The following is a 25,386-nucleotide window of genomic DNA, read 5'->3' as shown; positions in this document are numbered from 1 at the left end:
TATTTCAATACATATTAGAATAGTTTAAATTACCTACAGTTGCTAAAATATTATTTATATATACAAAATTTGATATTTTCAATTTGATTTTGTTAGAATTAATTTTAAGATTTTTGTGTTGTTTTTATTTTTGTTGTTATTTGTATATCACAGCCAAATGAGCAAAAGAAAAGTCTAATCATATTTTTTTCCTTTTTAATTATGTCAAAAATGATTTTGTTTTAACGATTTGTCATTTGGCAAATATGGCATGTAAGAGCTTTCCCATTTCCACCTGTGCTCACTTAAAGCGACTCTCTGCTATTATCACTGTTGTGCTGCATTGAAAGCTGGCATTCGGCCATGGTTGTAACATTTGCCGCGGCAGAGTTGTTCACTTTCATGTTATTAACATTGGTCGTAGAACATTTACTCGCTACATTGGCGTTACTGTTGTTAGCATTATTTTTTATCGGGTTGTTAATGCTATTTGGTGTAGAACAAGCCGAGTTACTGGAGTTGTTAGCAGGTGGTGATGTTGTTGTCGTTGACACTGTATGTTGGGCCAACATATCGGCTGGTATCAGACCCTCTTTGACACGCTTCTTTTGTTTCATGCGACGATTTTGGAACCAGATTTTAACCTAAAAAAAAAGAGATGAGAAAATGCTGTTCATTTAAGGATTTTTTATTTATTTTTTGCTGTGAAATGAAATTGGGAAAAAAGAAAACGTTTCGTAGAAAAGTGAAACGTTTAAACTGAATATTAATAAAAATAAGTTCGGCCGGGCCGAATCTTATATACCCTCCACCATGGATCGCATTTGTCGTGTTCTTTTCCCGACATCTCTTCTTAGGCAAAAAAGAATATAAAAAAAGATATGCTCTGCTATTAGAGCGATACCAAGATATGGTCCGCTTTGGACCACAATTAAATTATATGTTGGAGACCTTGTGTAAATGGTCAGCCAATTCGAATAAAAATTGCGAACTTTGGGGACTCAAGAAGTAAAATAGAGAGATGGATTTATATGGGAGCTGTATCAGGCTATATACCGATTCAGACCATAATAAACACGTATGTTGATGGTCATGAGTGGATCCGTCGTTCAAAATTTCAGGCAAATCGGGTAATACTTGCGCCCTTTTGAGGCTCAAGAAGTCAAGATCCCATATTGGTTTATATGGCAGCTATATCTGGTTTTGAACCGATTTGAACCTTATTTGACACAATTGTTGAAAGTAATAATAATAAAAATAATACGTCATGCAAAATTTCAGCTAAATCGGATAATAATTGCATCCTCTAGTGGCTCAAGAAGTAAAGACCCCATATCGCTTAATATGGCAGCTATATCAGGTTATAGACCGATTTGAGCTATTCTTAGCACAGTTGAAAATAAGAATAAAATACCTCATGCAAAATTTCAGCCAAATCGGATAGGAATTGAGCCCTCTAGAAACTTAAGAAGTCAAGTCCCCAAATCTGTTTATATGACAGCTATATCAGATTATGAACCGATTTGAACCATACTTGGCACAGTTGTTGAAAGTAAGAACAAAATACTTCGTGCAAAAATTCATTCAAATCGGATAAGAATTGCGCTCTCTAGAGGCTCAAGAAGTCAAGATCCAAGATCGGTTTATATGGCAGCTATATCAGGTTATGAAACGGACGGACGGACATGGCTAGATCGACATAAAATGTCACGACGATTAAGAATATATATACTTTATGGGGTCTCAGACGAATATTTCGAGTAGTTAGAAACAGAATGACGAAATTAGTATACCCCCATCCTATGGTGGAGGGTATAATAAGGACGGAGGAGAAGGTGGAGCTATATCAAGTTATAGTCCGATTCGAGGCTCAAGAAGCAAAATCGGGAGATCGGTTTAAATGGCAGCTTTATCAGGTTATGGACCGATTTGGACCATACTTCGTAAAAATTTTGTCAAATTTAAGTCAAATCGGACGAGAACTGCGCCCTCTACAGGCTCAAGAAGTCAATATCGAAGATCGGTTTATATGGCAGCTATTGTATATCAAAACATTGACCGATTTGGACCATTTACAATCCCAACCGACCTACACTAATAAGAAGTATTTGTGCAATATTTCAAGCGGCTAGCTTTACTCCTTCAAAGACAGATGGACAGACTAGCTAGTTCGACTGTAAATGTCACGACGATCATGAACATATTTTTTTTATTTATTTTATGGGGTCTTAGACGCATATTTCGAGGTGTTACAAACAGAATGACGAAATTAGTGTACCCCCATCCTATGGTGGATGGTATAGAAATTGTGGAATTTCGATGTTTATTTGATTGGTCCGTATGAACGTAAAACTACGGAATAGATTATCTTGAAATTCCTGTAGGTCGACCGTTACAAAATATGGCTCCAACAAAAGATCTTTGAAAGTAACGAACGCATATGATATCCGAGTATGATGACAAGAAACTGCGGGCAAACGATTTGGCAGTGAAGACCAGAGGACTGCTGTCAACAAACTTGGTTAAACCGAAGCTTTACGGGTCGATACAGTCCCAGTTATGAGCGTGGCCTACGAACACTGTGGAATAGCGAAGCGTTCTACGAAAACTGTGGAACCCTCTTTTCAACCTAACCTAACCTATCTGCCGGCCTGCCACTAAACCCACTAACAAACATGCAGGCCGACCTAAATAATAATTGAATCAAATAAAGGCCACCGTTGCGCAGAGGTTTGCATGTCCGCCTATGACGCTGAACGCCTGGGTTCGAATCCTGGCGACACCATCAGAACAAATTTTCGGCGGTGGTTTTCCGCTCCTAATGCTGGCAACATTTGTGAGGTACTATGTCATAGAAGACGCCATAGTACAAAATTTTAGTCAAATCCGATAAGCATTACGCCCTCTAGAGACTCAAGAAGTCAAATCGGGAGGTCGATTTATATGGGAGATTTATCAGGTTAAGGGCCGTTTTGAACCATACTTGGCACGTAAGTTGGAGGTCATTGGAGAAGACATTGCGCCCTCTAGAGGCTCAAGAAGTAAAATCTGGAGACCGGTTTATATGGAAGCTATATCTAAATATGGACCGATATGGTACATTTACAATCCCAACCGACCTGCACTAATAGCACGTATTTGTGCAAAATTTCAAGCGCCTAGCTTTACTCCTTCGAAAATTTGCATGCTTTCCACAGACAGACGGACGGACATGGCTAGATCTACTTAAAATGTCAAGACTATCAAGAATGTATATAATTTATGGGGTCTAAGATCAATATTTCGAGGTGTTACGAATGGAATAGAGAGATAATTATACCCATATCCTATGGTGGAGGGTATAAAAAGCACGAGCTGCAGCTCAGGATACATCTGATTCCTCTACGCTAAGGAAGATCCTATCGTCGGGACTTATTACGGTGAAATATATTCAGAAGTCAGAGAATGTGTGGACAGAGTCTGGATTTCGCCGTTGCTCCGTGTGCGCAGGTTCGAATCCCGGCCGGTTTCCACCAAATTTGTTCATTTTTAAGTTGTTTGCCTGTCCTATATGTCCCATAATGATATAAAATTCTACAGGCCGTTTCAATGTTCCAAAGGTTTCGGATTCAACAAGTTTACTGATTGCAGTCCTCTAACCTTCAAGGCCAAATCGTCTGCCCCAAACGATGCGGATCGTGTCATACTCAGCGAAGGCGTTAATAAAATTTTACCAATCGAAAAGCCTTGCGTTAGTACTCGGTGATCGCCCGGACCTCCGCCTGAAAGACCGTAAAATGGTCGGGCAGTCGGAAACAGATCTCATTCCCTGGGTTTTCAATGTAGATCTCTAGGTGCACTCTGTCCGCCAGCTTTTATCCAAACGTGTAGCATGAACTTCCAGATGTCCATACCAGAGTTCCGTCAATCCCAGACCATGCCGCTGGCACCAGTGCTTCGCACTTGATCTCATTTATTATCTCAGGTTCGGTATGGTCCGTTTTTTTCCGTCTCAATCCACCAATCTACTGAAGCGTGTTCTAATCAAGCTACTGTAGAGCCAATGGGCAATCCTCTGGTTCAGGAACCATTTCGAGACAAGGGCCACCTACATAGTGTACAAAATCTGTTAGCATTCTCAGTGCACTTCTGAATGGGACACTTCCAGTTTAGTTTGCTGACCAAGATTACTCCTAAGTATTTAACCTTCTATGATATCGAAATCGTTCTGTTGAGGAAACGTGGCGTGTCAATTTGGCTCACCTTAGATTTTCTCGTTAACAGGCAGATTTTAGTCTTCTTTGGGTTGACATTCAGACCCAAAGGTCTAGTTCACTTGTATGCTAACTCCAAGACCCTTTCAGTCTTACTGCATAGCTGATGTATTATAACACCAACTGCGTAGCAAATGGGCCGAAATCCCTTCTCTCTCAGGATCCGTCAGACTAGCTAAATTTTCCCTTCCTTGAAGTCCTCACAGCTTCTACAGAATTCGTTTTTTGTACACTTTACAATATGAGGTTTAAATGAACGACATTGAGGCAAGCAAAGAAGACATCCTCCTTATCTAGGAGGAATCATTAATCTTTCTTCTATCAGACTGTAACCTACCACAACGGTCACGATGGGTGAAACTTGTATTCGAGTCTGAGATTTGGAGCGGGAACAGAAGTGGATGGCATAACGCTTTAGCTCCAAATCTCTTTCTAGCCAATGATAGCCCGGCGTATTGAGCCATATAATCTTGGATCGTTCACATCCCAAAATTTGCCACCGTATATATGTCTCAAAGCATTTAATGGCCAATCCATTACTTTTTTATATGCTAAGATCTCTGCTTGATTTACACTTCAGTGATCAGGGTTTCCTTTCTAGTCCTACCGATGCTACCCTCAGAGACGCCGCAGCGTTTAGAGTTCATCGGTCGTTAATATTCTACTTAGCCATCTGATATTTTACTTACCTGCGTTTCATTCAATTGCAAAGTGTTGGCAATTTCTATCCGCCTGGCTCTTGTCAAATAGCGATTAAAATGAAACTCCTTTTCCAATTCCGTCAATTGTTTGTTGGTGAAATTTGTACGGCCCGAATTATTAGTGGCAGCCAAAGTGCAAGCCATACCCAAACTATTGGGGCTATGATTGCCGCTTAACAGCACTGCTGGTGACGTTTGTCCGCCCATCTGATGGGATGCCAATACAATGCCAGCGGGGGCAGAGGCTCCACCACTGCCAGCAGCGGTATTGCGGCACATTGCATCCAGCGCTGTCTGACCATTCATGTGGTGATAATCATGCAAAGTGGCAGGTAGTTTGGGTGCTGCAAAGAGAATGCAAAAAAGACAGAGAACAATACGATAATTAGACAAGTTGGTTAGTTTTGGAAGGGTTCTGTTTTGTTGTTGTTTATTTGGGTTGGGTTCAGAATTGTGGTTTTACAGATTATGAGTGATTTTGTCAGTGATGATCGCTGTCAAAGTTAATCAGCGTGAGATTTTCTCCTTTGAGACATTTATACCCACAAAAAAAGGCGAAACGAAAAATCCCAAAAATTTTTTGGTGTGTTGTTATGGCCAGTGGCGTAGTAGGACACTAAGTGCGGAGAGGGGCTTACGAAGCTTTATCTTATTTTTCATTTTAAAGTTTTTTTGCTTGTTAGGGCGAAGTACATTAAATTTTTCAATTTTTGTTTGTTTCCCTTCCCGAGATGAGCTCAGTGATCGGGTACTTTCTTTGCAAAAGGGAAAAGGAAAGCCAGAGATGGCAACACATCACTATGGGACGTGTTTCGTAATTTACTCACCGTACAATTACTCATCAGCCATATTAGGTGTGAAAGCTTCAAGGGCCGTACATTGGTATGTTGTACTTATACTGAATTTATTGTGCAAATGCCGCTGTGATACAAACACAACATTAAATGCGCTCGACAACTCTGTCTATTAGCTGTACTTTTCTCAATGCATGTATCTGTCTGCTCAAATTACACTACTTCCATGGTATGCACATGATTCTGTGCATCTTTTGGAAGTTGTATTGATGGCTTCGAACACTAGACAACGGCGGCGGTTCTCCGTGTGCCAAGGTTCGAATCATATTTTGTTGTTGATGTACTTAGGTTAGCTCCGTGTGCCAAGGTTCGAATCATATTTTGTTGTTGATGTACTTAGGTTAGGTTAGAGTGACAGTCTATTTTTTAACCAGACTCATTAAGACAATTTTGGTCCTATATGATATCACAGTAGCGAGAGAACAGGTCTTTGTTGGATATTAAACCCAGAACCCCGCACTGGTAATCCGAGCACCCTTCCAACTCAGCTAATAATTTTCATAAAAATTAGCTGAATCAATAAAAGATCAATGAAAGTTTCTATCTTCCCAAGTATCTTTCCAAATGTTCCATCTGGATATGGTCACCGATTAGACTATGGTGACATGATTGTCAAATGTTCATAACTTCTAGTTGAAATGTTCATTTACACTTTTCTTTCTTTCTTTTAAATAAAGAAACAATAATGATTGGGGGTTCTGAAGGGCACTAGTTATCCTCTTCTAGCACCACCCCCCATTTCTACACCTCTGGCAGTTAGTTGCCTTTTTAAACTTGTTACGTTTAAGCCATTTCTTCATACCCAACAACACAACAGGGTTTGTGTATATTGAATGGTGTTTTGGGATTCCTTTGGTGTTTGATGGTCATGTTGGCAATTTCAATCAGTTTTTCTTTCTGGAATTTTGAAAATATGTACACAAATACCCCGTTGATGGCTTGTCTAGTATGCATGAGGCAATGAGTTGGCAATTTTTTTCTTCCTTAAAATCTTGGTCAATAGGAGTTGTTGTTGTAAGGCTAATAATGTGACATGCGCCCCGTGGCTAAAATCTAATGATTATGAAAATTCATAATTTGTGTGGTTTTACTTGGGAACAGGTAGGTAGATCAGTAAATAATACAGCTTGGCTTGACTTTTCGACATTTATAACTTGTTTGTGTTGTTTTTTGTGTAAGCAAAACCTCAAAGAAAGGATTTAATAGGATTAACTGGAGTTTGTTTTGGAAATATTGGTTTTAAAATTAAATTAATATATTTTTTCTTTAAGGGCGTGTGCTTCCTTACAATGACTTGTGGTTTTGTGTTAGCAGTTTTTCTAAGAAAATGGTTTGAGGGAAATTTTGGGTTAGGGTTAGTTAGGAAATTTGTTGACTTTTCAAAAGGAATTGCCTTAGTGATGTTGAGTTTTGTGGGTTTAGTTGTGGTTAGCAAGAATTTCTAAATTGCGACGATGGATAAATTCAAGAACAAATATTTTCCAAAAAATCCTCATAAGAAAGACATGGATGTTCAAAATTCAAGTAAAAAGCTATTAAGTTCGGCTGGGTCGAACCTTGGATGCTCACCTCTTCGGCTGTATACATTAACCACCATCCGTTATAGTGTGGTGAAACATGAATCCTAAATGAACCTATAGCAGCTATATCGAAATATATTCCGATTTGGACCAAACTCGGCACGGGCGTCGAGGGATCCAATACAATTAACTGTTCAAGACGGAAAAAAGGGAATATTGGTCTATATGAACGCTTTACCTGATATAGTCCAATCTCCACTATATTCAGATAGGATATGCAAGGGTATTTTACAACTCATTGTTCCAAATTCTAGTGAAATCGGTTGGATAGGTAGTTTTTATAACGAAGTTATTAGGTCTTCTTTTGATAGGGACCAGTCCCAGTTCTCGTCCCCATACATGGAGGAAACCTATCACTTTTATAAGGGTTTGTTGCGTGAGGTGACGAATGGCCACCATTCTAACACCGTAGGATAGCTACTGGGACAGTTCGACAAGGATGAGTATAGTTTGCAAGTATTTTTAAGGGAGATAAGCAATTTTTACCAATAATTGAGCGACTTTTTAAAAAATAGTTAGGAATCATAAGTTATGATAATTGAAACCTTTCATTCCCTGTAGGATATATACTGTGACAGATAACTAATTCCACAGTTTAAAACCTGAATATTTGGGGCAATTGACTACGCACATCCCGTAGGGATAGTATATATACTAATCTTAATCGTATACCAAAAACGTAATCTACATGAAATTCTAAGAAACTTTTCCGAAGAATGCTACATGGAATCCTAAAAAAAAAATCCTTATCTGCGCCGGAAGCGCTTACTTAATAAGCCCACGAGTTACAAATAGTTGAGATGCAAATCGAGTGACGAGGTCAGCAGGATGATAACAGAAGTGAGCGTGAACATTGCTAAGCTCACAACAAACCCCAGGTCAGGTCTACCGAAAATCAGAACACTGCGAAATCCCTGTTTTTAGGTACTCTGGGAAGACAGAGTCCGGCCTTCACTATGAAGACAAAGACCCCTGAGTCCTCAGGGACGACTATGGCTAACAAGAGGAAGAGTGCTGTATAATTCGTGCTTTTACACCAGGGCTTATACGGAAGGCACATAAGAGACGAGCTGACGTATGCAGCTTTTGACATCAGTAGTGCATTCGGTAAGATTCCACTATATTATAAGCCTTAGTGTTTTGCTGGACAGGATATTGAACTTCAAATCCAACATTTTGGAAAGGGCAAGAAAGGCAACTCTTGCCCTATACACCTGCAAGAGAGCCATTGGCAAAAGTTGGGGATTTAGACCGCGTGTCATGCATAGGGTATATACTGCACTTGTCAGACCTATAATGCTATATGGTATTGTGGTCTGGTGGACGGCGCTTCAAAAATCCACCACTGATCAATACTTAGCCAGATCCAAAGGATGGCTTGTTTGTGTATCACAGCCGCACTTAGGACGACACCATCTGATGGACTGAATTTAATGCTACATCTGCCTCTGGACATTGTGGCTACATAAATTACAGCGGCCGCTGCCGTGAGGTTAAGGGAGCTTTCTCATTGGTCGTGTGGCGGCTACGGACACTGTATTATCCAATATCCGATGTTCCAGGCAGTGTGGATAACACCCTACCTGAACCGATTTTTGATAAAAAATACAGTACCACTATTCCTGATAGAACCGATTGGAACTACGATATCCTTGGTAACAGAAGTTACCATAGACTTCTATACGGATGGTTCTAAACTAAACGACCAGGTGGGCTTTGGGGTGTACTCTAAAGATCTAGAACTGGTATCAAGCAGAGATCCTTGCAATTAAGGAAGTGGTGGAATGGCTAAGATATAATGTCATTACGACGATTGGCATAAATATCTTCTGAGACAGCCAGGCAGCCATTAAGTCCCTGGAGAACGTATTTCTGAACACAAAAACCGCCATCGACTGTCGCAGATCTCTCAACGAGATGGCTGGACAGTTCAAAATTCACCTGTTCTAGGTGCCGGGTCACAGATATATCCCAGGGAATTCTAAAGCAGACTAGCTTGCGAGACTAGGAACTACCTTACACACTCCTGGGATACTGGAATCTGTGGATATACCTCTAGCGATATGTAAGCTAAGTTTTCAGGAACAGTCCCGAAGGGCAACGAATGATAGATGGTCACAAAGAGGGGGTTGTGAGCATTCCAAAACTATGTGGCCTCATCTAGACTTGAAGAGGTCTACTGCTTTGCTGTCATTGGCTAGAAAAGACGTCTCAGTCATTGTGTCCGTCATGACAGCTCACTGTCTAATCGGAAATCATGCTGACAGACAGAAGGTTGCCAGCAACGACTTTTGCAGAAGCTGTGAGGACACCGAAAAAGAAGAGACTATAGAACACCTTCTGTGTGTGTATCCCGCACTAGCAGTTAGAAGGAGTTCCACTTTAGGTTTTCATTTCTTTGAGAACCTGTCGATTTAGCGGATGTGAACATTCGCAAGTTATTGGGCTTTTTAAAACGATCTGGGTGGTGCAACGGTAAGATGGTATCAGACCACAGGACGGTATCAGACGATACCGTTCGGAAGAACATGTATATATAGGAGCCATATCCAAATCTGAACCGGATGAAAATTGCCACCTGTAGTTTGTACACAAATTAACATGGACAGACGGACAGACAGTCTAAGTGAGTCTGTGAGTGAGACACTCAAACCTAACTATAAGCCCCAGGTGGTAGATCTGAAAAATGAGCAGGACTTTGGAGAGGTTCCCATGCAAATCGTGTGCTGAGAGTATAATGGGGTTGCAACTGCAAGATGTAATTCTATGCTCATAAAGGTTGTTGAATGTATCTCCGCTCCTTTGAAGGGTGCAAAGCATGACCTGATGAGAAGGATAGACATCATCCAGATTAAGAAGGCGGCGGTTTCCATCAAAAGATGGGTTAACGAGTTCAAGACGATAGGCATGCATAATGTCTGAGGCAAGCAAAATCAAGGCTTGGTCGTAAAGAAATTTTGAGATTAAAAATTAAAGAAAGGAACTGCTAAGGTGATTTGCCTCGATCAAGTCTTCATGACAAGTTTATCTAACACCAGTGGCTTAGCTTCCTATGTCACCAAGTCTGGTTTTTTTTTTCAATATTAAGAAGACTAGGGTCGGCAAAGATCGTCACCAGAAACATAAGGAAGTGTGGTGGCAGAAGATTGACGACGACGCGATCATCGACAACCAAGCTTACTTATATTACCTAGTTAATCTTGCAACGTGCAGATTTGGGCCTACGGTGTCGGAGGTACTGGGTCTGACACTGAATTTGTCGGAATCAGATAAATTTCTTCTTAATCTTATTAGTGAATGTAGGATTGAGAGGACGTTAGCGGCTTTATATTCCTGTCAGTGAATCGTGGGTGGTAGGAGGAGTTCGAAATCTAGATTAATGTTTTTTATTCAGTAGCGATACGGCCAGTGCTGACGTATGGCTGCCATGTTTGGTAAACGGTAACAAAGCTCGTGACGCATGTGAGGGATATAGACCGACCTAATCTTAGGGAATCTAGGTCCTTGGAAGTTTTGTTGGGAGTCCAGCCCATTCATCTGTAAGTTAGGGAGCCGGCTTAACATTACTTAGACTATTGTAGCTGGCAGTTCAGGTGTCTACTGGCTGGTAATGCAAATTTGCCCATGAAAAACTTCTCACATATGAATGAGTACTGTCCGAGTTTGAGCTCAATGATAAGGGGCCTCCTTTAGCCAAGTACGAACGGCGTGACGCAGTGCGACACATTTTTGGAGAGAAGTGGCATTGTAAATCACAAATGTCGCCAGCGTACGGGGGGGATAACCACTGCTTGTTTTGCCGGGATTTGAGCCCAGGCGCTCAGCGTCATCAACTACACTTTGTCTCACATGGTCATCAGAAATGATGATATCTGTCGATGGTGTTGAAGTACTAACACTAGCTTTCATTTCCTCTGCCAATATCCTGCTTTATGTCGTAGTAGAAATATGATACTTGGATCTTTCTTCTTTCAGGCACTAGAAGAATGAATCCAGTCAAACTCATGGATTTCATGTTGGCATCTAAATGATATGAGAAAGTGCTTTGAAGGATCATCTTAAAGTAGAGAAGATTGGATTCGGTGCAAAACCTTCAGATGAAGGACATTAAAGTTTTAGGAATTACCATATGAGGGCCGATATCAATACGATGTTTTGGGATCATCCTCTTCCAAACTAACCTAACCTAGTGGGGTTATATGTTATCTTTCTAAGGTTATTATATACCTAAAATGCAGTAATTTAAAGAAATCATAGGAGTAAAATATCCCCAAGGGTGTAACCAACATTACAAAACGCTGGCTAAATATGATTTATGCTCACTTCTTTGCAATGTTTTTTTCTTACAAACCAAAATCCCCTTCTCAAATTTTGTTAATCCATAATTAGGCCATAATAACAACGATTTTTATTTTTTTCCAACAATCTCATAAAAAATACCAAAAACAAAAACGTGATTTCAGTTGACGTTGACTCGCTTAAATGTCAAATAACGTAACGAAATTGTATGACAGATAAAAGTCATAAACTACCTATCATAAATTGCGGCTACCGTTGTAAATTATATTGGCTTTAACGATTTATGCATTCAAAGTTGTGAGTGACTTTGTTGATTTCCATTACGGTGAAGGTGGCAAGAACATAAATTCACATAGATATGTTTGTAAGTGTTTTTGGATTTTGTGTTTGGCTTTCTGCTTTGGTTTAGGCAGGCGCAAATCATATAACGCCATATTAAATGTCAAGTGTTTCTAATAATATCAAATAAAATTTATAAGTGTTAGAAATCAAATAACAAAAAAACCCCAAAACCTCAATAAGCTCAAAATTATAGGAAGGCAGCTGGTATAGAACGCCAAGACACATAGAACCTCCCCACCTCAACGCTCATAAATAAGTCAAATATCATTTGGAATGATCAATCAAAAGCCAGTCAAAAACATCAAAAAATAAAAACATTGTTTATGAGAAAAGGGAACAACAATAGCAAAAACAACAACAAAATTGAAACGTTTATGTTTACTGGTTGAAAATAAAGACATTGAGCAAGGGTCTCAATAATATATAAGACATTGAAAAGGAAAACTATAAGAATACAACATGGATATGTGTCATCTAAAGGCATCATTGATGCACAGTTGGGGGTGTCTTATTGATTTTTTTTTTTACAAATTTGTGATCACCATTTTAGATGCGGCTTGGCTTGTTAGTTTAGAATTTAAATTGATGTGACAGCAAACATTTTTTTAAATTTAATATTTGAAATATATGTGGAATATAATATGACGTTTAACATATTCCTTATCTTTAGAAAAGTTGATTTTTGTTTTATGGGGAAATATAAAAAACGTAATAAGTTTTCTTATTTTAGGTAAATCAAATGAAAGTTGAATATTAAAAGAGCTTCAGAATATGGCTACTATAATACGTGAATATGGCTGGCTTCAGAATATGGCTACAGATATACGTGGTCGGCACAAGAACTATAGCGAATTGTGTTTTTTTAAGACAGTGTTAATTAATTCTTTAATATGTACTTTTCCCCACCGATAAACGTTGCTTTTGTCCAAGTAAGCTTCACCAGATGCCACAATCAAATTCGAATTGCATCTGCATGCTTTATTTTATTACAATTCTTAGTCTATTTTTTAGAATAAGACCAAATCGATTATGTACAAAAACGCGACCAAGCAAAACAGCTGAACAAATTATCTAAACATTCAAAATGGCCGACCTTGTCAGCATAGTTTAGGTTAGGTATAAGTGGCAGTCTGCCATCAGACTCACTTAGACGTTTTCGTCCATTGTGATACCACAGGAAGAGAAGAAGGAAGATGCCTTCTAGTTCCTACCGTTGATCCCACCCAGATCGCTTTAAAAAGCCCAATAGCTTGCGAACGTTCACATCCGCTTAATCAGACAGATTCTCAAAGAAATGAGAACCTAAAGCGGAACTTCTTCCTACAACATTAATGCAGATATACGTGGTCGGCACAAAAACTTTGCCAATTGTGTTTACTTAATACAGTGTTTATTAATTCTTTAATACCTATTTTGCCCCACCTATAAACGTTCGTGCGGGAAACACACTCAGAAGGTGTTCTATAGTCTCTTCTTCTTTAATGTCCTCACAGCTTCTGCAAAAGTCGTTGCTGGCAACCTTCAGTTTGTCTGCATGTTTTCCGAAAAGACAGTGGCCCGTAATGACGGACACAATGACTGAGACGTCTGCTCTACCCAATGACAACAAAGCAGTAAACCTCTTCAAGTCTAGATTAGGCCACATAGTTTTGGAATGCTCACAGCCCCGTCTTTGTGACCACCTATCATTCGTTGTCCTTCGGGCCTGGTCCTGAAAACTTAGCTTACATGTCGTTAGAGGCATACCCTAAGATTCCAGTATCCCTGGAATGTGTAGGGTAGTTCCTAGTCTCGCAAGTTCGTTCGCTTTACGATTCCCTGGGATATCTCAGTGGCCTAACATCCAGATCAGGTGAATTTTGAACTGTTCAGCCATCTCGTTGAGAGATCTACGACAGTCGAGGGCGGTTTTTGTGTTCAGAAATACGTTTTCCAAATATTTAATGGTTGCCTGGCTGTCTGAGAAGATATTTATGTCAATCGCCGTAATGACATTATATCTTAGCCATTCCACCACTTCCTTAATTGCGAGGATCTCTGCTTGATACACACCTTTTCGATATGACCAGTTCTATATGTTTAGAGTATACCCCAAAGCCCACCTGGTCGTATAGAAATCTATGTAACTTTTGTTACCAGGGATATATGATATCCAATCTAATCCAATTCCAATCGGTTCTATCAGGAATAGTGGTACAGTAATTTTTATCAAAAAGCGGCTCAGGTAGGGAACATCGGAACACTGCCTGGAACATCGGATATTGTATCAAGGATAACACAGTGTCCGCAGCCGCCACGTGACCAATGAGAACGCTCCCTTAACCTCACGACAGTGGTCGCTGCAGTTTGTCTAGCCACAATGTTCAGAGGCATACGATGTAGCATTAAATTCAGTGCATCAGATGATGTCGTCCTCAGTACGGCTGTGATGCACAAACAAGCCATCCTTTGGAACCGGTTAAGCATTGAGCAGTAGGTGGACTTTTGAAGCGCCGTCCACCAGACCTCAATACCATATAGCATAATAGGTCTGACAACTGCTGTTTTTTGGTGTTATTTTATGTAACTGACTTCGGTCATGGTCGACATAGGATAGCTGTGAGCGCCATACGAGCTGCAACTATGAGCTCCAACTTGTGTGAAGTTCATTATTATCACCGGAAACTTAACTGAAAGCTACCGGGGCCGTCGACAGGTTGCGGATAGTGGAAAGCTTCGCATTAGTGCGGAATAGCTGCAAATGCGGCAGCGGGCAGTAAGCGATTTCGAGATGAGAGTCTCAGTTACTTAAATACTGAAGATAATGAGAGTTATTGGCGCCTTAAAATGACCAATGGTCAACATCAGCATCTGTTTCAAAGTTAGGGGTGGCCAGAGGCGAGCGTCAGATCTTGAAGCAAGCGACCTGCGACATCGAGGGATGCGATTTCATATAACCCATGCGGTTGGCGTACTGGACCAGTAACACGCACCCGACAAACTAAAAAGAATACTCTGAGAAATAGTAAAAACGGATTCCCCTAATGTTATCGACCCACGCAAACGAAAAATGACCATGAGATACTATCTACAATTCGCATAAAAGCCACATTTTCACAACAGCCTTATTTGTGTCCATGCCCCGACGGAAGACAAAAACAGGCCGGATTTTGTAATAGGCGAAATGCATTCATCCAGAGTGTTAGATATACGATCGACCTGTGGAGCTAATATAGATTCGGATCATTACCTTGGTGCAGCAAAGGTTCACACCCGTTTGAGTATGGCGAGAAAAGTACGATCTGACACTACACGGAAACTTCCAATGTCCGAAAGCTGCAAACACAACAGATGGCAACAATGTCTACCCGACTGACCTATCTGCTTGATGAAAAGACCCTTGTGCCGATGATATAAGGTCGCAGTAACAATCCATGGAAAATGCCGCGAAATCCGCAGTTGGGTATCAGAAGCATCTCCCAAGAAACCCCGGTATGGTCAAGAGTGTCGAAATGTTACTGAAGCCAAGAATGCGGCATACAGAGCAACCCTGCAATCAGTAGCAACACGCCAGATGAAGGAAAGGTATCAGGAGAAAAGGAGAGAGGAGAAACGTATATTCCGTAGAAAGAAAAAGGAAATGGAAAGACGTGAGTGTGAGCGAATTGAGATGTAAAGGAGTCAGAATGACGTCTGGAAATTCTACCAATGAATTAAACATCAAACTGATGACTTTGGTGCAGCCACATCGTTCTGCATTGTGCTTGGGATATGGGAAGAGCATTTTACCCAGCTGCTAGTGTCCGACGATGGCATCGAAGAGGATAACAGATAACCAATCACTAATGATGATATAGAATGTTTAGTCAGAATGAGGTTCAAGTGGTAGTGACCCGACTGAATAACAATAAGCAGGAACCGATGGCTTGCCCGCTAAACTATTTTAGACCGAAGGCGACACGCTGGTAAGGCGTATGCTATATGTGTAAAAGATTAAAATCTAAAGTCATGAAGATAATTGGGCTTTTTGGGACTGACAAGACATAGACCTGATACTCACACTGACATAGACCTGATACTCACACTGAGCCAAATCCTGCAAAAGACCCGAGAAGGACAGGTAAACTCTTACCATCTCTTCGTTGATACCGCTATACGGTCACAGGTATTTCGATCCATATCTGAGTTTGCTATCCCTGAATGTATATAAGACAAAATGGACGGAATCAACACGAATAACGTCTTGTCCATCCGAGCAGGATAAGTAAAAGCGAGTTAAGTTCGGTTTGGCCGAATCTTATATACCCTCCACCATGGATCATATTCTTTGAATGACTTTTTCAAATATATGGCAGATTAGTCTACAGAGATACAGATGGGCCATATTTGTATTGACTAAAGAAGTCATTAAAAAAATACAGCGTTTAAAATTACAACTAAATAATTAAATCGGGTGTTTATTGTGCCTTCTAGAGGTTCAAGAAGTCAAATCTGAAGATCGGTTTATATGGCAGCTACATCAGGTTATGAATCGATTACGATAATTCTTGGTTATTGGAAAACAGAAAAATATCCCTCACGCGAAATTTGAGCGAAATCGGATAAGAATTTGCGCCCTCTAGAGGCCCAAGCTATATCAAAACATATGACGATATGGCCCATTTACAATCCCAACTGATCTACAGTAATAAGAAGTAAGATCTACAGTAATAAGAAATAAAGCAGACGAGGCAGTGCTTGGAGTGTTTGAGAAAAAGATTCTTCGTTAGATTTAAGGGCCAGTTTGCATCGATAGGGAGCATCGGCGTTGCATGAGAAAGAAAGTTGGTAACCACAAGTTTGAGATAGCAACTTTATCTACATCGGAACCACGGTAACCAAAAAGAATGACACCAGTTTTGAAATAAAGTGAATAATAATACTGGCAAATAGTTGCTACTTTGGATTAAGAAAGGAGTTTAGAAACAATGTCACCTCTTGAAGGACGAAGATTACACTATACAAGACACTCGTGTTATTATATGGTTCCGAGGCATAGAAACTTGTTAAAACAGACGAGACAGTGCTTGGAGTGTTTGAGAAAAAGATTCTTTGTTAAATTTATGGACCAGTTTGTATCGATGGGGAGTATCGGCGTTGTATAAACCATTAATCTATTGAGCTGTATGACGACGTAGCATAGTTAAACGTATGAAAATACAACATTTGCATTGGCTAGGTTATGTTTTTAGAATGAATGAAGAAGCTCCAAAGAAGAAGTCATTTGAAGGTGGTACATGCAAACTAGGAAGACCAAAAGCCCGATGAAAAGATCAAGTGGTGAAAGACATCTCGAAACTTGGTATCAGAGATGTTAGAAACATCGCAGAAGATTAGGGCACTTGGAACGCTATTCTCAGTTAAGCTAATGGGACAAATGTTCTGTCATAGCCAATTAAAGAAAGTTTCTCTCTTCAATGGAATTTAATTTCCTTCTAGATTCAACTTACTCATATTTACTTTCATTTTATCGCCCATTGACATCATAATCTAAACATTTTTCTATTAAAGCTCTTAATATTTGTTTGCTTTTTCAATTGAAACTATGTTGTAATCAAACTGGTGGACAATAGCATAGGAGCCTAGAAACTTTATACCCATTGCAATTATTTCACACTGGCATTATTTACAATGATAACATGCTATCCAGCGAGTAACCAATAATGGATAGTAGATCAGTCTTGGGGATATTGTAATCATTTGAGGTTGATGTTACTGGCGCCTGCATAAAACGCCACTACTCCATACATGTATCCTCATTCATATTATCGTTGTTGATAATGCAAACATGTGAGCAACAGTAGGGGACAGATTTAGAAGTGCTGTTACACAATTAAGAAGTGTTGAGTTGAAGTTAAGGCTGTATTATGTGGTGTAATTTGTAAGCAAACTGGCACTGATGTGTGGTATTTGCTTTCATTGTGTCAACAGAACGAATTGTTGTTAATTAAGTTGTCAACAACTTTAATTTGTAAATAACAAGGAGAAGACATAGAGAACTAAGATTTGGGATACTACAGTAATTAAGGAAATATTGTGGGAAGTATAAAAAATTAAATAGGGATAAAATTTGATATGCATAGAAAAGTTTAAAAAGTATGACTGCAAAATCAAAAAAAAAAAACTGTTTATAGTGTGCCCTCTTTAAGAACCTGCTGGAAGAGATTTCATAAAAAAGTTCCCCAATAGATATTTATTGCATAAATTTTGCTTACTTAAACGTTTCCTTTTCTGTCTGTTTGCTCTTCCTTCTTTTGTTCTTAAAATCTTTTTTAGATTCCATTGCAGGATATTGCCCGGCTATAGGCCATTTTGTTCAATGCTTTCTATTCAAAGAATATCACAGTAAAGAGCTTTCAAAAGTTAAGCAAAATGTGTGATGTTTCTTAAGAGCATTTGATCGGCTATCTGTATTGCGATATCTGATTCGCCAAGAATCTTCATAAGCAGAATTTGTCTTTGTTTCTGTTAAAATTTTGGCTCTAATAAGATTTGAAATATCTATGAAAGCATAATTAGTTAAAATGTTCAATTAACTGCCCTAATTTCTGAACAATATTAATAAAATCGTTTTATAAAATGTCATTTGGACATAACAACATATGGTCAGTGAGATTAGTAGCCTTAACTGCCACTGGTCACTGTAGGCATAGTGTAACAATAAAGAAAATCCAAATAAAATTAAGAAAAACTACGCGGAAATCACAAAAGGGTTCACACACTTGTCCATTTGCTCATAAATGATGCTGTCATCGCCAGTGAACGGGCTGATATACCCCTTTTGTACTTTAGCTAAATATTTAACTCATTTTCATTTTGAACACAAATGACAAGCCTGAGCAGCACTCACACTCAAAATCCTTAATCCCTAAAGATAGTGCCATTGCCTGCCGGTCATTTAGCCAACTGGCTGGCTATGTGTGTCCTCATAGCCTGGCGGCCTAAAAGTTTGTGCCTTTATGACTGACTGACTGCATGAGGGACAACGTGACGGTCTGGTATGGTCTGGTCTGGTCTGTTTGAGTAAATGAATGACAGATAGTATAATTTTTTGATGTGAATTAGCTTCATCTTTAGTCTCATTAGCAAAAGTCAACACATTTTGGGGATCCCTTTACGTTGAGATGCTTGCAAGTGATTTTCTTGGGAATGATATACAAAGTCCATGAGGCGAATGAGAACAGTAAAACATTGTTATATGGGAATGCTGACTACAGTTGAATAATTTTTAGATCCTCCACCATAAGGCAAATATTTTTAGAGATTGCCTGTCTCGACAACAGTATGCATATGGCATGGTCAAGTTCACTGAAACAGCAGTTCCCGGCCTAGTCGGCCGCATAGAGGATTCTCTCACAGACAAGGAATATACAATGTTAGCATTTTAAAATATTAAGGATGCTTTCAAAAATGTAAAATCGACGTCAATCATAATGGAGCTCGAGATTCTAGGCATGAATAATACCGTAAAAAGTTTATTAACCACTTACTTACTTGGGATCTGTAGATCTACATAGTTGGGCCAGAACAGGGAGACCTCAAGGTACTCTACTTTGAAATATAGTCATTAAAAATATCTGATTGTCGCGTATGCCAATAACGTTGCAATTGCGCTTAAGGGATAGTTTCCCAGCACTCTCAGGAAGCTCTACGTACGACCGCGAAGTGGGCTATCGGAGGTGGACTAGGCGTAAATTAATCTAAAATGGAAGTTGCTCTTTTCAGCAGGAGATACAAGTTACCCACAATGGCATCTGTCTCCTTGGGAGGAAAGAATGTTCCATTTACTGAAAACGCAAAATAACTGTGTTTTTTGCTAGATAGAAAATTGAACTTTAAATGCAAAATTTTGGAAAGGATGAGGAAGGCAATTTTTGCTCTATATGTATGCAAGATAGCCATTGGCAAAAGTTGAGGTTTAAATCGTGTGTCATGCACTGGGTATATACCAAAACCCTGCACAAAACCATTCACTTCTGCTTTTAAGACACACTAACAACCATAGAGTATTTCAAGAACAGAACTCTACAACATTGTATGATACAATTGAGAATTGTATAAAACAGATAACAAGACAACTAAAACGTACACTGAGGCGGCAGCCCTTCCCGATGAAGGGATCCATCGGGTCAATCCGGTTGCCATAGATATCCACCGCCCAGAAGTCTTAAGGTAGATCTACATGATCTAGAGCGTGAGGTTCACCGCTACAATAGAGAACCTCTAGATCAAGCGGCATATCAAGCAGGTCTAGACAACATTCATGCAGATGCGGTAAATGGCTACCGGGTGAATGTAGTCCTTGGAGAACGACCGTCTCCCATTGCACCTGAAGAAATTGATCTTCCCCGGCAAACCAGAGTAGTTCTGGCTCAATTACATTCCGGCATATGCAGCCGCCTCAACTCCTACAGAGCATGGATTGATGCTGACGTGCAAGATGTGAGTCCCGATTGTAAGCAGGGACCACCCGATACACGTCACCTGTTAAACTGCCCAGCCAGACCTACTCCACTCAGACCCAGATCCCTGTGGACGCACCCAATCTTAGTCGCAGAGCTCTAGGGCCTTGACACTCAACATAATCAAGCAGACGAAAGATAGAATACAACAAAATGCTACAACAACAACAACAAGATGAGTGAATGCAAAACAAGGGCCCTTCAGCAAAAAGAGAGAATGATTCATATTTCAGTGTATTCATATACATTTTGCTTCAGATAAATTATTTTTCTTGTCGTCTGCTTTCGTAATACGAAATGCGTACGAAGGCAACGTGGTTGATTTGACAAAAGTATGGGTAAACACACACACGCAGGTTTTCTAAATGAGAAAACAAACAGTTTGCAACCAATTTGTGGGATCATATGACTCAGTGTTCAGCGAGTAATTTCCCATATCTCACTGCCACTACAGTGATGACTTCGATATCAAAATGTTTTCAAGCACTTAATGGTGGTTATTTTTCAACATGATCTACTTAACAGCATCTTGTTCGTTTTATTCTATCTGCAGTGTCTCGCTCTTCATTAGTCTTGAAATACAACATCATGTGGGTTCAGCGTTCACGAGTTCAGCAAAAAGTCACCAATGAATGGTTTTGTGCAGGTCCTTGGTATATATTGCAGTTGTCAGACCTATGATGTTGAAGTAAAGTGGGCGGCGCTGCATATTTGATAAAAAATACTGTACCACTATTCCAAATAGGGCCAATTGAAATTACAATGTCCTGGTAATAGAAGGTACTTAGACTTCAATACGGATTATTACAGGCTAGACGACCAATGGAACTTTGGGGTTTACTCTGAAGAGTTAGTACTGGTCATATCAAGAAGGTAGGATTAGGTTGAAAGGATGGCACCGTAGCGCAGAGGTTAGCATGTCCACCTGTGACGTTGAATGCCGGGGTTCGAAGCCTGGCAAGAATTTCAGTATAATTTTGGGATTTTTGGGATATTGTATGTATGGCAGCCATGAAAAAACTTCTCCACAAAGAGGTGTCGCAATGCGGCACGCCGTTCGGACTTTGCTATTGAAAGGAGCCCCCTTATCATTGAACTTGAATTGGGCAGCACTCATTGATATGCGAGAAGTTTGCCCCTGTTATTTAATGCAATGTTCGTGGGCAAATTTGCAACTTGTAGGGTAAGGTTGAAAAGAGGGTGCGGATAGTAATCCGTCCCATGCAACTATGCACAATGTACTGATCTCCTTTATATAGATTTAGTACTAAATTTCCCATGAACATTCCATTAAGGAACAGGGGATACTTTTCTTATATCAATGATTGCAGTCCGATTACAGTTTTAGGCTCAACGATAAGGTCCGAATGGCTTGCCGCGACACCACTTGGTAGAGTAGTTACGGCGCGGCAGGATACCTTACAAATGAAGCCAGCATTAGTAAGGGGGTAACTATCGCTTAATTTTTTTTTTTTTTTGATGTTCACGCCGGTATTTGAACCCAGGCGCCGCGGTGGCCCCCTTATATTGATATTTTTTATTTATCAATCGAACTTCACAAAATTAGACACATCCTTTTTTCTCTCACTGTCACAATATCTGTGTACTTTGACCGAAATCGGTTTAGATTTGGACATGGGTAAAGTTGAAAAGAGTTGCGGATATCAATGCGCCCCATGCCACTACGGACAAACGTCTAAGCCAGTATTCGGCTAATTGTGCACTCTTAGTACTACAAATTAACCTCGAAGAAGAAAATCGTAAGTCACGAATTCTGTGCTACTTACAAAATTCCTAATTGTTTCCATATCACGACCATAAGTTGGTTCATGTCTGGTATTGTGTCCCCACCTAAGTGCCGGTGTCTGTTAGTCGCGAAAGCCGGTCATAGGAAAAGCTCCAACCTCTCTTCATATTCCCCACATGCTCTGCACATGCCGCACCTATTCTGCATAAGAGAGCTCGTTGCCCTATGTGTCCCGTTATGATACCGAAAGCTATTCTGACCTCCTTCTTACTTTCTTTCTGTAATAGCATTGTCTTCTCACGATCCGGATTTCCCCATAGGATTTTCGTCGTTCCACAGTGTTACATGCACATTCGTTGCCCACGGACTTAACTCAGACTGTTTCGACCAGATAGGCTTCGGGATAATCATTCACTGCAGCCCTCTGGCGAATGTTTCTGGAGAATGTTTCCCGAACACTTGAGTGTGCTTCAAGCGGATATTCATGCTATTAAACAAGTTGCGGAATGGCTGAGATATAATCTCATAACAACGATTGACTTAAATATCTTATCAGGCAGGCATTAAATCTTTGGAGTACGTATTACTGAATTCAAAACCCGTTCTCGACGGTCACAGATCTCGCAGCCACCTGACCAGTTCACATGACCTGGATTCTATGCGAATGCCATCAGTGACATGTGGGCTAAATTTTCAGGATCAGGCCCGAAGGGCAATTTATGACAGATGGCGACAAAGTATGGGTTGTGAACGCTTCAAAATGAAGTGGCCCAATATAGACATGTAGAGGTCTACCGCTTTGCATTCGAAAATGTCGCCATCAGCATGGCCATCATGACAGATAATTCTCGTATTGGATAACATGCTGATAGACTGAATGTTGCAAGTAACGACGCAAGCTGTCAGGACGTCGAGGAAGAAGACACTATGGAATATCTGCTGTGTGTGTTTCCCGCATTGACAAGCAGAAGAAGTTCCAGTTCAGTTTCTCATTTCTTTGGGAACCTGACGGAATTAGCTAAGCAACTTCTTTTTGCATAGGTCCACAACAAGATATATCGGAATGCCTTTAGATAATGGCTGCAATAACCAGTTCCCACTGTTAGACCCTTCCATGACTCTTGGCAACATTTGGGTGTTTTGCTACAGAGATTGAAGCTAATTTGTGTGAGGCTTGGAACGCAAGCATATTTCAATACAATGACTTGACGAAAACAACAACTAATCCATTTATACTGTCATTTTTATTACTTTTCAAAAGTTTTGTGAGCTGTCACTTGGATTTTCGATATTCCATATGAGAATATGGCCAACCAAACAACTACCAAGCAACCTACTCACATGTTCTGTTCACTTCCAACAAAAAAAAAAACGAATGAAACTCCGATTGATTTTGGAAGCCAAGTGCACTGAGGATGACTTGGAATTATTTGATGTTGAATTGAATTTAATCAAAATCTTTTGGATTTGTTGCTTTTTTTCCAATGGTTCTGTTTGGGATTGTTAAGCGAGTATGTTTTTGTATGGTATGTTTCAAATGGCAAGCATATAAGTTCATTTGGAAATGCATTGAGTTTGATGGCTCCCCGTAGTCTTATTAGTCACGATTTGTTATAATAATTTTATAACCCTACTCTGTGGCCTTCTCCGAGTACAAGATCAACAAAACGTAGGCAAGTCAAATTGGGCCTTCAATTTGAATCATAATACCATTGAACCCCAAAGCTGTTGGTTCTGTTAGATAGCAACAAGTGCCTAAAGAGGTAACCAAAGGCACCAGAGAGAGAAAGAGAGACCTACAAATCCTAAAGGGATTTGAATTTTAATCTTGTTTTTCACCTCAAATACAAAGTCACAATAAAGGCATTGTTCTCGATTGAACATTTCTTCTTCTTCTCATTCTTGGGCAACAGTTTACGCTAATCCTTTGGAGTCATTTAACCTCAATTTTTTTTTTGTTCGAGTTTTTGTTTTGTTGTGGCGCCGTTTTTATCAATTTTTCAATTTTCATTTGACATCATGTGCCTTGGAAATTTTGTTTTAGTCTGTCTGCCATGTCAGATGCCATCTTTATTTGTTCTTCCTCAACGTATGAACGTAAGTACGAGCATACATATATGATTTTTTTGTTTTCAAGTCATATTTCATAATACTTTTCAGGTGTATTTACATTAACCCTTCTGCTACCAACATTTGCGGTGTGTTTGTATTTTTTTTTTATTTTATTTTGAAATTAAAAGTTGTTGCAAATGTCAACAGAGTGTCATTTGACACCTTGTTATCTTGGGTCAATATTTATCGAAATGTCTTTTGTGCATTTAAAAAATTGTGTGAAAGGTGGGTTTAGTTGATGTCTACAAAGTTAGTTATCAACATTGTGAGTAAACACAAACAAAAAGTAAGTCGGTGTGTTTAAGAAAAATCCGAAATCATTGGAAATATTTGGATTCTTAGAATATATTCCTATTGCAAATCATTAGGATTCCTTTCAAAGCATTTTTTTGTTTTCGGAATCCAATATGGGATTTTAGAATAAATTTATTCACCTTTGGAAAATAGATTCGTAAATATCTTTCAAATTTCAACCTAACTCTTAAGTTGATGATCTCATAACTTTCAAAAATGTTTAAGACAACTTTTTAGGAAGTTAGACAACGTTTGAGTTTAAATCCGAATGAGTATTTCAAAATACTTTTCAGCTGACTGAACAAGAACAAACGAACCATTTAATAGGATATTGAATGTGTACTTAACATTTTTCGAATTACTTTTTTACTTTGAGTTTAATTAGTACAAGCGTCTGGAGGCGACGCTGAATTTACAACCTGTTGAGGCATATGCCCGAGGAAACTTGTCATACTGAGATAAAGCGGACACTGCCACTGCGTTCTTTTCTCTTCAGCTCTGGTCTCCACCACCTCGAACCTCGAATTAAGGTTCGTTCTGCATATCCCATAGCATGGGAACTAAAATCTTCATCTACCATGGCATATACGCATTATGTCTTTGGTCCTTAAGACAATAATAATATTTCATGGCTTAAGCTCGAAAGAATAAAATTTTCAAAGTGTATCAACACGAAGTTGTAGGTCATTCACGGTCTAACAGCACTTTTGTCTGAAGCTCATATTCATTTCATTTCGAATTATGC

The 25,386-nt window shown here is 39.5% G+C and overlaps 1 protein-coding gene across 2 annotated transcripts in view; it reads right to left on the bottom strand.

The window, feature by feature from the left end:
- Positions 1 to 25,386, bottom strand: part of LOC106084814 (homeotic protein labial) — a 110,590-nt gene continuing 85,204 nt past the window's right edge. For both annotated transcript variants that reach the window (XM_059362996.1, XM_059362997.1), the window contains 2 exons: positions 4,922 to 5,277; positions 1 to 623 (listed from right to left, as the gene is read on the bottom strand). In XM_059362996.1, the coding sequence (XP_059218979.1) occupies positions 285 to 623; positions 4,922 to 5,277 (695 nt within the window). In that variant the 3' untranslated portion in view covers positions 1 to 284. The remainder of the gene's footprint in view (positions 624 to 4,921; positions 5,278 to 25,386) is intronic.

The sequence above is a fragment of the Stomoxys calcitrans genome, chromosome 2 (genome assembly GCF_963082655.1).
Source record: "Stomoxys calcitrans chromosome 2, idStoCalc2.1, whole genome shotgun sequence".
NCBI lineage: Eukaryota > Metazoa > Arthropoda > Insecta > Diptera > Muscidae > Stomoxys > Stomoxys calcitrans.
The sequence above is the reverse complement of the archived record's forward strand: the minus strand, read 5'-3'. Positions and strand labels throughout refer to the sequence as shown.